The 16,000-nt window shown below is 34.9% G+C and overlaps 1 protein-coding gene across 2 annotated transcripts in view; it reads left to right on the top strand.

The window, feature by feature from the left end:
* Positions 1 to 16,000, top strand: part of wwp2 (WW domain containing E3 ubiquitin protein ligase 2) — a 48,068-nt gene that overhangs the window by 15,290 nt on the left and 16,778 nt on the right. For both annotated transcript variants that reach the window (XM_058766914.1, XM_058766913.1), the window contains exons 6-10: positions 1,405 to 1,483; positions 2,813 to 2,961; positions 5,164 to 5,323; positions 5,406 to 5,495; positions 6,852 to 7,026. In XM_058766914.1, coding sequence (XP_058622897.1) covers positions 1,405 to 1,483; positions 2,813 to 2,961; positions 5,164 to 5,323; positions 5,406 to 5,495; positions 6,852 to 7,026 — 653 coding nt within the window. The remainder of the gene's footprint in view (positions 1 to 1,404; positions 1,484 to 2,812; positions 2,962 to 5,163; positions 5,324 to 5,405; positions 5,496 to 6,851; positions 7,027 to 16,000) is intronic.

Raw genomic sequence — 16,000 nt, 5'->3', positions numbered from 1 at the left:
CAGTCCTATATTTAATATGCTACTCATACAGTTTTAGTCATTCTGAAATTTCTGTGACTTTGGTCGAATGCATTTATTTGTGAAAATCTTCTTTCGTAAACACAGTTTGAAATACGGACGTATTTGGAGCTGCTTAAACCATGCGTGAGGTTGTAATAAACACCAATACAAGCTCTGAGTGTAAATGCTCCTTATGCATGTGTCTATGAAGGACTTTACTGTTGTTCTGGAGGTGAATAATCTGTTGTTTGCTTTTTCAGTGATTTGTCTGACTTTATCTTTCAGTTACTCATTGTACACACACATATTGGCCATTTGACATGTGAAATGTCTTTCACAACATACCAGAATAAAAAATGGCTTTGTGATGGGCTCTCAAATTCTGATTTTAGCCACGTTCAGTATACAGATCTGGAGTGTGTTTTCTCTGTGTTTGACCTTCAGCGGTGGATAAAGGTTGAGTGTGTGTAGGTCTGTTAGGGTCCTCTGTTCGCTCTGAAGTCGCTCTTGTTGGTTTAATGTTTTCCCTCATTTCCCCTGGCGGTTTTTTTCTGAAACACACGCACTACATAAACAGCTCTTTGTGTACAGACCTGGGGAAAGACAGAATGGCACACACATTCAGTAAACAGAAACATTTGCTCAAACTTACTAAGCCTCTAACTTTCTTACAGTAACTTGTGATTTTTGTAATAAAAGGTTTAATGCCGCTCCATTTGAGTTTTACAAGTGCAAGACTTTTATTAACAGACACTTTCATGTTAAACTACTTAAAGCAGAGGAAAATGCAAACACATGATTCATTAAGAGCAACAACATAAGCAGCATCAAAATGTATTTAATTAAATTTCAGATGCACATTAGTATTAAAGCCATGCTTGTCCAAGAATTTTCCCCTCATGGGATTTCAAACTACAATTTTCAGAAAAGGAGAAATTTAGTGTAATTTTCATTCTATTTTTTCTTTTTTCCATATACTGAGCAACAAATTTGTGTGAGAAACAGCAAAAAAAAAAAAAAACAGGTTAGACAAATTCAGAAAACTGGATATAATCAGAACTGAGCTCATAAATGCATGGGTGTAATAGTATGTTTTGTCAACACGCAACACATTTTAATGCAGATCACTACTACTTCATGCTTTACAACAAGGATGTTTTCTGAGTAATACTATGACCAGCACCTTTTGGAGCATAATACAGCATTAGTAAATATGTTTTTTGTGCTTTTGTAAACAAACATGTGAAATTATCAATCATGCAGTCATGAAAAGTAGGTCATTTAAAATGCATCACTGGTTTTTATTCTGTAACGCACGGTCACCGAGTAGGCATGACAAACTTTTCTGCATGATGTATGTGAATCGGTTCTAATGATGATTTTGTGTGTTTGTTGTCTGTGCAGAGATAGTTCACTCGAGCAGGTCTAATCTGCACAGAGCTCATAGTGAGGAGAGCCCGAGTACCAGCAGCCCCCGTGGACGGTCAGCACAAATATCTCTGTTTCTCGCATTGTTTATCACTGATTATTCATTTCTGCTTCTCCTGTTCCATGTCTTCTGTTGTTCTGTCTCTCTAATGTCCTGGTAAACACAGCCTTGTTTTCTGTGCATGATATCCTAAATGGGCTGAAGAAGTTGGTGTTAGTGGTATGACCACTATTTTTGAGTAATCCAGTGAATTGAATGCACTGCAATTTTTGGTTATTTTCTCTTATTTTGAACTCATGTGGAACCAACACCAGAACCAGATTGTAGCTGTTGAAAAACAGTGTTAAATGTGACCCTGGACCACAAAACCAGGCTTAAGTGTCAATTTTTCGAAATTGAGATTTATACATAAATAAGCTTTCCATTGATATATGGTTTGTTATGATAGGACAATATTTGGCTGAGATACAACTATGTTGAAAATCTGGAATCTGAGGGTGCAAAAATCTAAATATTGAGAAAATCGCCTTTTAAAGTTGTCGAAATGAAGTTCTTAACAATGCATATTACTAATCAAAAATGTTTTGATATATTTACGGTAAGAAATTTACAAATTATCTTCATGGAACATGATCTTTACATAATATCCTAATGATTTTTGGCATAAAAGAAAAATGTATAATTTAATTATAATTATATATAATTATAAATACAATGTATTTTTGGCTATTGCTACAAATATACCCCAGCGACTTAAGAATGGTTTTGTGGTCCAGGGTCACAAATAATTAAATTAAGAAATTAAGAAAAAAGTAGAGCGTATCAGCTTCTTTGTTGCATACGGTTACTGTGTATGGAACGTCACACACACAATTATTTATTATGATTGAATTGTGTTGAGAGAACATGCGTGGGTGGGTGTGCAAATTAAAAAAAAAATGAAAGCTTATTTGAGCTTTTAAAGGAAAAAAAATTGCTTATTTGTACAATTAAAAGGATAAAACGGTCAGTTCTATCAAACCATGGAGTTGCCAAGCCCACAAGTATGCTCCAAATAATCATGACTGGCAAGCAAATGTTTTTCATAAGCAAATTTTGATCATAAACGTTATCTAGTAAGTTTAGGCCTGATTTACTAAGATACCAAATAATAGAATTTGCTTGGGCAATCTAGCCAAATTGTGTGCACCCTCCGTGGGAGTGTTACAGGATGTTTACTAAAAATACTTGCCCCATGTCCAGATAGGTTGGACATACCCATAATTAAACACATTCACTGTGTGTGGGTTTACAGAGGCATGACTGGAAATACACAGAAATAACCGCCACGCATATGTACAATAACAATGCTGTGTCTGATATGAATCTCTCATACATTTCCAGAAGTTTAGCTCATTCTGTGGGTTCTTGTGGAGATTCTCCAGCGGACATCGGAGGAGCTGTTCTCACGAATGGAGAGCTGAACGGAGAAGCTGCGGACGACGCATGCCGCCGCAGCTCAAAGACGGCCATCAACAGCCTGAGCAGTGCTGGTCAGATACACACACACACACACGCACGCACACACACACACACGCACACACATATATGCACACACTTTACAAACATACAAACTCAGGCTGCTATGGATTATGATCATAACATAATGTGATGGAGATGAGCACGCATCACCTTATATAATCAATGTGTTCATATTCTAGTGCTGTCAAAAGATTAATCGCATCCATAATAAGTTTTTGTTTACATAATATATGTGTGTATTGAGAATTTGTATATATAAATACAAACACATGTATATATTTAAGAAAAATGTTATGTTTATATATTAAATGTATTTATATATGGTATAATTTATATGAATATAAATATATACATGTAAATACTTGTAAATATTTTCAAAGTATATGCTGTATGTGTTTGTCTTTATATATACGTAATAAATATACACAGTACACACATTTTATGTAAACAAACTTTTATTTTGGATGTGATTAATCGTTTGACAGCACTAATAAGAATATAAATGTATGTACATTTAAATATTTTCAAAATATTTACTGTATGTGTGTGTATTTATATTTACATAATAAATATACAAAGTACACATATTATGTAAACAAAAAAAATTACTTTGGATGCGATTAACCATTTGACAGCACTAGTTAATTCACAAAGGTGCTTTTATTTTGACAAAACATGTAAGGACAGTAAGAATTGTTGTGCATTTTTAATAATAAGCGCATCCCACCCTTTATTTTCTCATTCATCCATGCTTCTTTATTCCTCTGATGTGTCAGTGTCAGCTTTAAAAATTCCTGTCTGCAATATAAAACATAATCTCAGTTATTGACACTTAAATGGATGGTTCAACCAAAAATTGTAATTATGTAATCATTTACTCTTTTGTTTGTCGTTCCAAACCCATACGACTATGGTTAATCTTCAAAACGTAAATGAAGATTTTTCTTAGAGGTTTCTGAGAGGCCGCTGGTTATTGAGAGAGACGAAGGTTATTGGAGTATGTTTTACAAGAAAATACTACTTCAGTTTAACATTCAGTTCAATGTGTTGCTTGCCATTTCTTTGTAATTATTTGTGAAATTTACTAGCAATTTCTGAATAAATTATTTCTACACCATTTTTTATTTTCAGCGATGCATCGCATTTGGCAAACACGGAAGCTCAAATAATGCCTTTTTAATAACCTATATTTGGATCTTTTATGTTTTGGTTACTTGAACTTTTAATGGAGGGACAGAAAGCTCTCAGGTTTTGTTTAAAATATCCTAATTTGTGTTTCGCAGTCTTATGGGTTTGGAATGAAATGAGTGGAAGTAAATGATGACATAATTAGGGCTGTCAGTCGATAAATTTTTTTAATCTAATTAATTACATGATGTGTCGATTTAATTAATCTAAGTCTTTGAATCATTGGTTCTCTCGATTCGTTCAAAACGTGGATTCATTCAGAAGCTAAACACTGCTGTGTTGCACAACAATTCTGCTATGGCTTTACAGGTAATATGTTCTCTGCTAAATTGAGCAAAAACATAATATTGTGTTTAAAATATAAAACATATATTAACTTACTAAACTGTTGTATAAAATCACACTTGCACTCCTTATATTCGGAACAAAATCACCACTTGTTTAATACTGCTCTCACTGTTTGTGTGATATAAATATGAGACAAAAACTACAGGAGCATTTTTGCCCCAATATCTTGAATTTTAGGGCATAGCTGCATTTATGGAGTTGCTGCTCTGTATCATATTTGTCAACAGTCAACTGTGTGAAATATAAGATGACGTACATGTCTGGGGGCGGGGCCAGTGCGTTAAAATATTTGAATTGCGTTATTTTTTTATTTTAATTTTAACGTGTTAAACTGACAGCCCTAGACATTTCAGATGGAGCAGCATTTACTACACAGAGCCATTGTTCACTGACAAGCTACGCAAACCGCTGTCATTATCGCAGAACAATATCTTAGATTTCATTATTGTGCTATTTATATCATCTGCGATTATGAACACGATTTTGCGTAGCTTGCCAGTGATCTACGGCTCTGTGTAGTAAATGCTAATCCATCTGAAAGCACGTGATGGAGATTTACTACTAATCACAGAACCGGCTTTACTGACAAGATGCACATGACTATTGCATTCGATTAATCGCACAGCCCTATTTGGTATGATGGTGTTCAATTGAATTTTTTGTTGGTCTTTGCTCAGGTAAAGGTGAGACGGCTGCTAATGGCTCACCCTCCCTGAGCTCAACCCCCTCTGCTGAGATGGACAGTTCTGCCCCGCCGTCAGCCACAGAGACCCCGTCCTCCACCGACCAGAGCAGTACAGCCACAGAGACACAGACCACCGATGCACTGCCTGCTGGGTACGGCAGAGAGCTGCGGCTGAATTCAAACATCGGCACATGCTGTTTCGGTTTGCTCAGTGTTTTTTTTTATCTCTTGTAGTTGGGAACAGCGAATTCTCCCTCATGGACGAGTCTACTATGTGGATCATAACACAAAGACCACCACATGGGAGAGACCCCTCCCACCAGGGTGTGTATCTCTCTTTATCACATGTTTGTGTTTATAATGTTTAAGGAAGGAGTTACTAGATCAGTCCATCCCTAACAATTTGCACATTAACATCAAATCTTATTTCAACACCCTAAAAGGTTAAATTATTTCAGATTAGGGTTGTGTGATTTGTATCGGTTATGATAATATCGTAATTGTCGTTTTAACAATTTGGAAGCTTACTTTATCGAGTAGGTCACTCACTTTGCAAAAAACAAACAAAACCTGTCTTGAGGTGCACGCTTTAACTGAGGGATATAGAATATCAGCAAGTGTGATACTGACCATTGAATATGGGTAAAATTCAGCAATTGATTTATCTAAACGTAAATGTTTAATATAAGTCCACACATACACCACATATATTACGATCACATATCTTTAAAAACAAATGTAATCTAACACTAAGAGGGAGTGATTCTCTTTGGAAGTCAGTTGTGCCTTTTGACACTTGTGTGTTCCTGTGACCTGTTTCATCAAACCCAAACAATCGGTGAAGGTTCAAGATGAACTTTGCTGTAAAAACCATGTGATAAGATTTGGTGTCCACTGGTGTTTGGACCCCGATGATTGCCCCTTGCGGTTATATTTATGATTGAATTTTATTTATGATTAAATGTAAGAATCTAATAAGGTTAATCAAACTGATATTACTTAGTATGTTTGTAATCTTTTCTCCGTTCCTTTGCTAGAAAATGCTTGATACAATTTTTCATGTTATTTGTGAAGGATCAACCCCCACAGTGTATATAAGCTGTGCGATTGGTCAGATTTTCTACCATTTCGCTAAAATGAATAAATATTTTGTGACAGTGCACTTAGTACCATAGAACTTGTCATCAGACAGAAATGAGATTTGAGGTAATCAGGCATAGGTGTTTGATTTATTTATTTTGAGGATTTTTATTGAAAGGGTGAAATACAGTTTTATTACGTTTAAATCTTGCCATCTTTTGGAAGCTTGAGCTTTCAGTAGCAGTAGCTTGAGTTGGTACGCAGATGTAAATTCACTAGTGTGACCTCGAACAAAATTTAGTTGCACTGGCAGGAGAAAAGGTCAGAAAATGCAACCATGTAGTCACCGTCTGGAGCTCTGTGAGGCATTTAAAAAAAAAAACCTGAACTACTTTCAGTCTAATGGCACAAGATGTTGAAAAAATTTTAAAACATGGCAAAAGATCAAAGACACTGTCTACTGCGAGATTGCATTTGAAAAACCAAAAAGTTGTGCCCTACAAGAACAGCCTCTGGGAGTGTTTATAGTCTGCTTTTGTGCATGGCCACTTATACATGTATCTGGGGCTGGTGCTAATCTATGACTGGTGTCTGTTGTAGCTGGGAGAAGCGCGTGGATCAGCGTGGCAGGTTCTACTATGTGGATCACAACACCAGAACCACCACGTGGCAGCGGCCCACAGCAGAGTCTGTGCGCAACTATGAGCAGTGGCAGTCTCAGCGCAACCAGCTGCAGGGAGCCATGCAGCAGTTCAACCAGAGATACCTCTACCAGGTCAACACACTTCATTCTCCTCATCAGCAAAGTGCTTTTTAGTTACGCATGTCTTTTACTTCTCTTTCACACTAAAGGGCTAACAGCATAACAGAACTATGTACTAAGCTCTGATTTAGAGGTTGCACTACAAATAATCAGCGTCCATCACTGATTGGGATGTAAATGTTAGTGCTGTATTTCATGCCAATCAGTTCTTTACACCTTCTCTTTGGGGAGAAGTCTCTTTTTTGTGTGAAAGATTATTAAAATCTAAAATGACTGAATTTTCAGCATCATTACTCCAGTCTTCAGTGTCACATGATCTTTCAGAAATCATTCTAATATGCTGTAAACAACTGTTTTCATCATTGATAATAATCAGAAATGTTTATTGAGCAGCACTTAAGAAACATTTCTGATTATTATCAATGTTGAAAACAGTTGTGCTGCCTGATATTTTTCTGGAAATGGTGACTTTTTCAGGATTCCTTGATTATTAACCGCCTGGGGTCGACAGTGGTGCTGGCGTCGCCACTTGCATTTTTAATGATAACAGCGAAAAGAACTTAAAATGCTCTGTCATTTTTTGATCGTACTTATAAGAGTAATACAGCATTTAAATCTGTAAAGGGTGTACTTTTATTTGTGTACACTCACAATATCAGCAAAACATTGTGCTTTTGTAAACTAAAGAAAATAAACAGGGTGCACTTTCAGTCTCTGCGTATATCTGTTTGAAACTCAGCGAATACTCGACACACAGACATGAGATATATCTATAGAAAGCTTGACATGTCTGCTTTTAAATGAAGTCATGTCGAAAATAAATATTCTCTGATAAATTAATCTGTATGAAACCAACACGATGTCCAGTCCTTCCCATCTGACTTCATTATCTCTAATTATATCACTCCCACACGCTGAGCGCGCTATTGATATTACAATAGTCCACGAGAGACGCGTGGCACAACGCCCACATCACAGCAAACAAAGCAGCAAGACTTTTCTTCAAGTTCATCTTGCTACTATTCGTTTCTGGAAGAAGACGCGCTGAGAGGAATAAGACAGAATTTACCTCAGAAGAAGAGGAAGTTCAAAAGAACAGCGTTTATTTGAAATAGAAACATTTTAACATTATAAATATTTACTGTCACTTCAATTTAACACATCCTTGAAATGTATGTCAGTGTATCACGGTTTCCAGAAAAAAAACCAAAACATGAATGACAGCACAACAGTTTTTAACGTTGATAATAAGAAATGTTTATTGTGCACCTGACAGATCATGTGAAGACTGGAGTAATGTTTGCTGAAAATTAAGTTTGATGGGAATAATAAACAATCTAAACCCATGTTCCTATACTATAGGTAGTTTAAGATTAGTGGGTGGTTTATAAAGTAACATAGCTACAATGGATGGTGCATTATGCACAATGGAAAATGTCCATTACGGCATTCAATTTAGATCTGTTCATTCAGCATTATATTTCTTTTTATGCGTTTACAGGGTTGCGCATTATAACCAATCACATGCGATTCTGTTGAGTTTATGAGTGCAATAGCCAATCAGAGGCGTTCAGATGAGTCTGCGCTGAAACAGAGTTTTCACTGACTGAATTCTGAACTCTCGCAAATTCTCTCATCATAAAACAACAAAGTACAGATATGCGTACAGGGTATGTAAGAGATTCATTCATTATACAGTGTAGACAGCTTCACTGATTGTAACGGGAGTGTTCTTCGTGCTTAAACTCGTACTAGACTTAAGTCATAATGTGATGTTCTTTGATGATGTAAATGTGGCTGATGTTTTTTGCTTTTAAAAAGATGTGCCATACTTTCTATGTGCCATACATAATTTCTAGCGATTATAGTCAATTTGATTTCACAGATACTATTTAAACTAAACTGAGCTAAACAATTCTCTGAATTCAATAATGAAATGCCATTAACTGAAAGTTCAGTGTTTAATTTTATCATTATACATTACTGACACTCTATCCTCCAATTTGATACTGTTTTGTGCTTTGACACAATCTGTATTGTTAAAAGCGCTATATAAATAAAGGTGACTTGACTTGACTATAGTATCCAACTGCAGAGCTGCAGCACAAATTAATGGAAAAGGTAGGATCTCAAAAAACATGTTTTTTTTGTTTTTGTCTAGTGCATGCTTACATAGAAAAGCAAAGGCAGTGGAGCAAAAAATGCATTCTCTGTGATCCAGCTGTGCTATATACAGCATGGAGTAATCGCCAATTTTATGATTGATTCAAAGCAGACTTCTTACGTTAGCATGTCTTGACCTTGACCTGCACATACCAATAATCTTATGCTTTATGCATTTCTCTAAAGGATGTTTTCATACATGATCTCTAAACTGTAATTTACCAGTAAGATTCTGGAAAAGACTGCGTGTGAGCACCTGTCTTTCAGTATAATATTGTAATATTCGTAACACTTTACAATAAGGTGTCATTTGTTAACATTAGTTATTGTATTAACTAACATGAACAAACAATGAACAATACATTTATTACAGTATTTATTCATTATTGTTAATGTTAGTTAAAAAAAAAATACAATCATTCATTGTTAGCTCATGTTAGTTCACAGTGCATTGACTAATGTTAACCAACACATCTTGTGATTTTAATAATGCATAAGTAAATGCTGAAATTAGCATTAACTAAGATTAATAAATGCTGTAGAAGTATTGTTCATTCTTAGTTCATGGTAACTAATGTTAACTAATGAACCTTATTGTAAAGTGTTACCGGAATATTTAGTATTATTAATGTGACATTGATGGGATTATTGACAGTAATCGGAGTAAGGACTTGAATCGAATGATAAGCAAACCTCTTCACTCTTGAATTATTGACATTTACATTTGCTGTGTAGCCAGAGGAGAACTGGACGTTTATCTCTGTAGTAGCTTCACTAATGAAAAGCTCCCTTGTATTTATATCAGTAATGAGGTGGCAACATTGTCCTTTTGAATTATCGAGCTCACAGCTTGACTATTAGCAGAGATATGATGCACAGATATACAGTGGTGGCCAAAATTATTAGAACACTAGTATTTTCACCAGCTAAAAATGGTTTTAAGTCCGGTTTCTTGAAGCATCTTGGAGATGTTGCCTCAGTTCTTCTGGATTTAGTCGGTCTCAGTTTGTTCTGTTTCTTCATGTCATTCCAGTCAGACTGATGATGATCGGATCACATCTCTGTGTGGAGCACAAAAATATCACTGGATTATTACAATTAATGGCCAAATGAATGTTTGGAAATGTGAACTGATTTTTCCTACTGACACACTACAGCAAAAGACTGACTTCAAACCATTTTTTAGCTGATGAATATACTAGTTTTGTAATCATTTTGGCCACCACTGTATTCATAATCTCTCTCTCTCCTCTGATTACTCTGTTGCGGGAGTAATCCTTTGGAAAAACATCAAAAATCAGGTTTGGCTTCGTTCTTGTATGGAACCCCCTCTTCTTCAGCTTTAGGGTGCATTCTGCAAGCTTCTCCATTTTATAAGCAAAGATAAAATTGGCCCAAGATGTTTTGAGCTTTGTTAACTTTAGAATACACAACAGTGTCATTTATGTACACAAACAGCACTTCTCTGAAGGTTATTTAAAACGCACTCAATAAGCCTTTGAAACAGCACAGTGGAACAGATGAAGGAGCTCGCTGTGCTCTCAGGATCCATACTAACCAGCCGGGACCCACCCTTTAAGTTCAGAGTGTTTGAATACCGCAGCTCCATGCGAAGACTCGATTCCAACGAATCCGAGGCATAGGATCATCCATCAAGTGTGTCTTGGCATGCAGACGATAATAATCCATGTAGAATGTTGTGCCTTTTTCATTTTTGCTACAGTAACAACCAGAGAAGCCCAATGTAAGATGGGGAAGAATCATTACGTCGCGAAAGCCTTTTCCCAACTTTAAACTTCATCTGAAACAATACGGTGCTTGCATGCCTTGGGAAAGTTTCAGAAGAACATTTTGAATGAGGAAAGACTTTTTTCAGATTTGAGTGTACTGCAATTGCCTCATTGTATCGCCATCATAGCTTCATAATATACTGATAATTTGCAGTTTAGGCCTCCTAAATAGCTTTTAAATATGATGCTAAAATTACTAATATTATCCTAAAAAAACCCGCAAGAAATATTGATATTGTGATACTGTTCTTGATGCTTGTTAAAAGATGATAATGTTAAAAATATTTGGTAATACTTTATTTTAGGGTAACTTAACTAGTTGCTTATTAGCATGCATATAACTAGAATATTAGCCATTTATTAGTAGTAATTAAGCACATATTAATGGCTTATTCTACATGACCTTATTCTAAATCCCTAATCCTACCCAATACCTTAACTTAACAACTACCTTATTAACTATTAATAAGAAGCAAATTAGTAATTTATTGAGGGAAAAGTCGTAGTTAATAGTGAATAAGTGTTCCCTATTCTAAAGTGTTACCAAATATTTAAAATGCATGAAGTTGAGGATCCAAAAATTAAGATATTAAGTGCGATTATAGAACTCGTCAGCTGTTGCAATATGAGAAATATTGATCGTGTTTATGTATTTATTATTGCCCTATGATTTCCGCGATGTGGAAAACGCCAACAGACTCGCGGAATTCAGTCATAAAAATGGAATTTGCCAAATTTTAGATGGATGCATCAAAAGTAGATCCGCGCACTTAAATCAAAATGTGATATGGATGAGTGTCTGTGAATATTAAGCCGCAAAATACTATTTAAATATGAATCCTGCATGTTCTGCGTGTCTCTGTGTGAATGAATGGCGCAGACGCACACTTTCGTTTACTACACACACACAGAAGCACACGTGATGCTTGTAGTGTTTTCTGTTTCTGACAATTAGAGATGCTTTTGATTGTTAATATTTAATGAAACCATTAAAATGGAATCCAGAAAGTTAATGGAAAACAGAATTTGGTAAAAAAAAAAAACATAAAATGTAATTTTTGTTAAACTTTTAATACATTTCTGTTTAATATTGTAAGTTTCATGATTTCAATGAATTAGACATGTATTTGATGAATAAAATTTAACAATGGAAAAAATGGAATCCAGAAAAAATAAAACGGAAAAAATGGAATTTGGGAAATAATAAAACGGATTTCGTAGGGCCGTAATTTATGCTTCCCTTACATCTGTAACGTTTATAGTTTACATCAATAACATAAAGGCATCTTTACACTGCAGGGTTAAGGCCTGTTCAAAAATCTCTGTAAGCACATAATGCTGCATAAAAGCCAGGCTAAATTAAGCTTGCTCTGACCCCCACCTCAGACCCTAAAATCAAAGTATCCTGTTGTATTTGCATTTATGCAGCCTCTGAGCTGCATTCTGAGGAAAGACACGTAAATGCTGCTTTCTGTGCCATTCTTGCAGTGTACATTTGGCAGTAAATTATCATGTTATGAAGTTTAGATGATAGTTTGCTGTGTTTAAGAGACCTTTGGTTTAATTCTCACACGAGTGTGAAAAGTGACAGCTGATTCCCACATTACATGCCTGCTGCAGTAGTTTGAGAGCTCAGGACGCTGCCATTGACACAGCACAGCTCACTCTATCGGCCTTGGCTCACGTCGCACAGCACACACTGGGCTTTTTGTGTGCTAATTGCAGCTTGTTAGGATCTCCCGAGAGAATCGAGTATCATTAACAGCCGCTTCCGGCCCTAAGCGAAAATAAATAAACTCTCTCACTGTTGTTCTTGTATACTTACTGAGAACTGTGTTTTTTATATATATATATTTAAGAATTTTCTCACAGATTTTTCTAACAATAGTAGTACATAGTAATCATGTCTTTCAATCTCCAAAAGTGAGCTTTGGTAGAGGGTAAGATGAATAATCAATTTAATTTGGGTCTGTTAAAAGCTACTGTAAGATATTGAATATGGAGTACAAGGACTATTGTTTTGCTTTTTGGAGCTTTACAGCTGTTAATATACACTTTATTTTTTTAGTAAACAATGAAGGGAAAAAGGTAATCTGACAATTTTACTGTCTGCAATAGACAATATTTGCATAAATAGAGTTTCTTATGCTCATCGATGCTGTATTTATTTGATCAAAAATACAGAAAAAACAGCAATATTGTGAAATATTATTTCAATTTCTAATATTGGTTTCCTGTTTTAATATACATTAAAATATATTTTATTTCTGTCGTGCAAAGCTGAATTTTCATCAGCCATAACTCCAGTCGTCAGTGTCACACGATCCTTCAGAAATCATTAAAATATGCTGATTTATTATCAGGGTTGAAACTTGTGTGCTGTTTTATATATTTATATATATATTTTATTTATTTTTGAAACCCGTTATGTTTTTTTGTTGTTGTTTTTTGATGAATAAAAAGTTAAAAAGAAGAGCATTTATACAAAATAGAAATCTTTTCTAACAATATAAGTCTTTACTATTACGTTTTATCAATTTAACACATCCCTGAATAAGAGTATTAATTTCTTTAAAGACAAAAAAGAAAGAAAATATTTACTGACCGCAAATTTTTGAATAGTAGTGTATATTGGTAACACACAATTTCTATTTTGAATAAACACACTTTTTTTCAGGATTCTTTGATAAGTTGAAAAGAACAATCACAGGTCCCAAAAAATATAAAGCAGCACTTTTTATTTTATTCTATTCAGTTATATTTTTTATAACTGTTCAACACTGATAATAAATCAGCATATTAGAATGATTTCTGAAGGATCATGTGACACTGAAGACTGGAGTTATGATGCTGAAAATTCAGCTTTGCATCACGAGAATAAAATATATTTTAAAGTATATTAAAATAGAAATCTGTTATTTTCAATTGCAATAATATTTCACAAAATTACAGTTGTTTTCTGTATTTTTAATCAAATAGATACAGCCTCGATGAGCAGAATAAACTTTTGAACAGCAGTGTAAGTCAGGGTAGACACCATATACTGGGATGAAAACGAGGCTGTGAGGGATAGACTAAATGATACGTATCCTGTAAAGTTACTAGATCATGTAAAACACGCTATTTTAATTACTTTTTGTGCAGTTTTTATCTACTAAAAGTTTTTTGCAACAATGTTTTGTCAGCTGAACAATTGGCGTGTTGTTAAACTACAGCAAGTCATATTTGGGTTTATACAATACAGATTGTTTCAAAGCAGCTTCACACAATAAACAAGAAATAACAGTATTAGTATTGCCAAGTTCTTCAGTTATAAAACAAATACAGTTGCAGCTGTAAAACAGCTCTAAAAAGACAATAGAGTAATTATTCAGCTCGATTTACTTTAATGATAATTCAGTTTAGTCCAATAACAGTACAGTCCATTGAACGCGCTGTACTTCTGTCTTCATTCCCGTCAAACATTAAAAATGGTGCGTCCTGACTCATGACAGAATTCATTTTGGCACGAACTGTTTCTTTAAGAGAAAGGAAAGTTTTTATTCTGTGGCCAGTTATATGGACGATTGAGTTTTGATCTATGTTTTAGTGAGCGATTCTGTTTTCTTTTGTCTCTCTTCATGTTTTTAATGCATTCGCTCACCCTTTATTTTTCTCTCTTTCTCTGTTTCTTTGAGGCTTGGTTTGGGTCTAGAGGGAGTGAAGATGATGTCATGGTTTTCTTTCATTTTTTTCCTACCTTTTTTAGTCATAGAAACTGCTGAGGGTGGGGCATACTGACACACATGCACTAGTTTTTAACATCCCCCTCATTTTTGACCATCTTTAGCCCAGCTAGGCATACAACTGCTAATGCTTCATAAATGAAGGCGTGAGATATCAGATACGCCTCGTCCACAAGCGCCACTGATATAATGGCTTGCTGGAAAAAGGGCAAAACTATGGTAACATGGCCATTGTGAGATGCCAGTTTTAAGTTTGCTTAGTCAGAGCGCTTGGCTGAAACCGCAGGAACGCCTCTTGAGTTTAAGACGAAGGCAGTGACACCGTAAAGGTCCATAGGAAAATGGCAAACGCTCATGGTCTTCATTAGGTTGTTATTGCATTTGTTTTCTTTTTCTGAGAGAATCTTTATTTTTCTTCCTACAACATAAACACTTGCTTTAAATGTGAAGTGAATAGATGTTAAAATACTTCCTCTTATGCAAGTTTAATATGCAGAGACAACTATAATAAAGCCTTTATGGGTTAATTACCTTAAAAAGTATAAATACTGTGGCTCTGTGACTCTACATTGACCAATGGTGTGAGTTTGGATCAGGATTACCTGCTTGATATGGGGTGGGTTTGCTTAGGAAAGCCGGCTATTATTTTAGCTTTTCCATTTAATGATGCTTGTGTTACAGAAATTACACACTTCACCTTTAAATAGCAAGCATAGTGGATGAGAGAAAATGGAATTACATTATATCAGTTGATAAAAATATATGCAGATGGTTAAGACTTAATTAAGGCAAGTATAATAAGAGACTTCCTGGAACCTAAATTTGGTCAACGTTTATTTGGGATTCATTTTTACATGCATTTTTAGTTTTATTTAAAAGCTGTTCCATACAGAAACACCAATCTTAAATGTTTCATCATTTTGTTTATTTATAATCGATCATTGAAAAGTGTATTTGTGACCCTGGAGCACAAAACCAGTCATAAGGGTCCATTTTTCAAAACTGGGATTTATACATCATTTGAAAGCTGAATAAATAATCTTTCCATTGATGTATGGTTTGTTAGGACAATATTTGGCTGAGATACAACTATTTGAAAATCTGGAATCTGAGGGTGAAAATAAATAAATAAATAAATAATTTTTTTTTAGAAAATCGCCTTTAAAGTTGTCCAAATTAGGTTCTTAGCAATGCATATTACTGATCAAAAATTCAGTTTTGATATATTTATGGTAGGAAATTTACAAAATATCATCATGGAACATGATCTTAATATCCTAATGATTTTTGGCATAAAAGAAAAATTGA

The sequence above is a fragment of the Onychostoma macrolepis genome, chromosome 25 (genome assembly GCF_012432095.1).
Source record: "Onychostoma macrolepis isolate SWU-2019 chromosome 25, ASM1243209v1, whole genome shotgun sequence".
NCBI classification, from domain to species: domain Eukaryota; kingdom Metazoa; phylum Chordata; class Actinopteri; order Cypriniformes; family Cyprinidae; genus Onychostoma; species Onychostoma macrolepis.
Note: the sequence above shows the minus strand (reverse complement) of the source record. Positions and strands in the feature narration are given on the sequence as shown.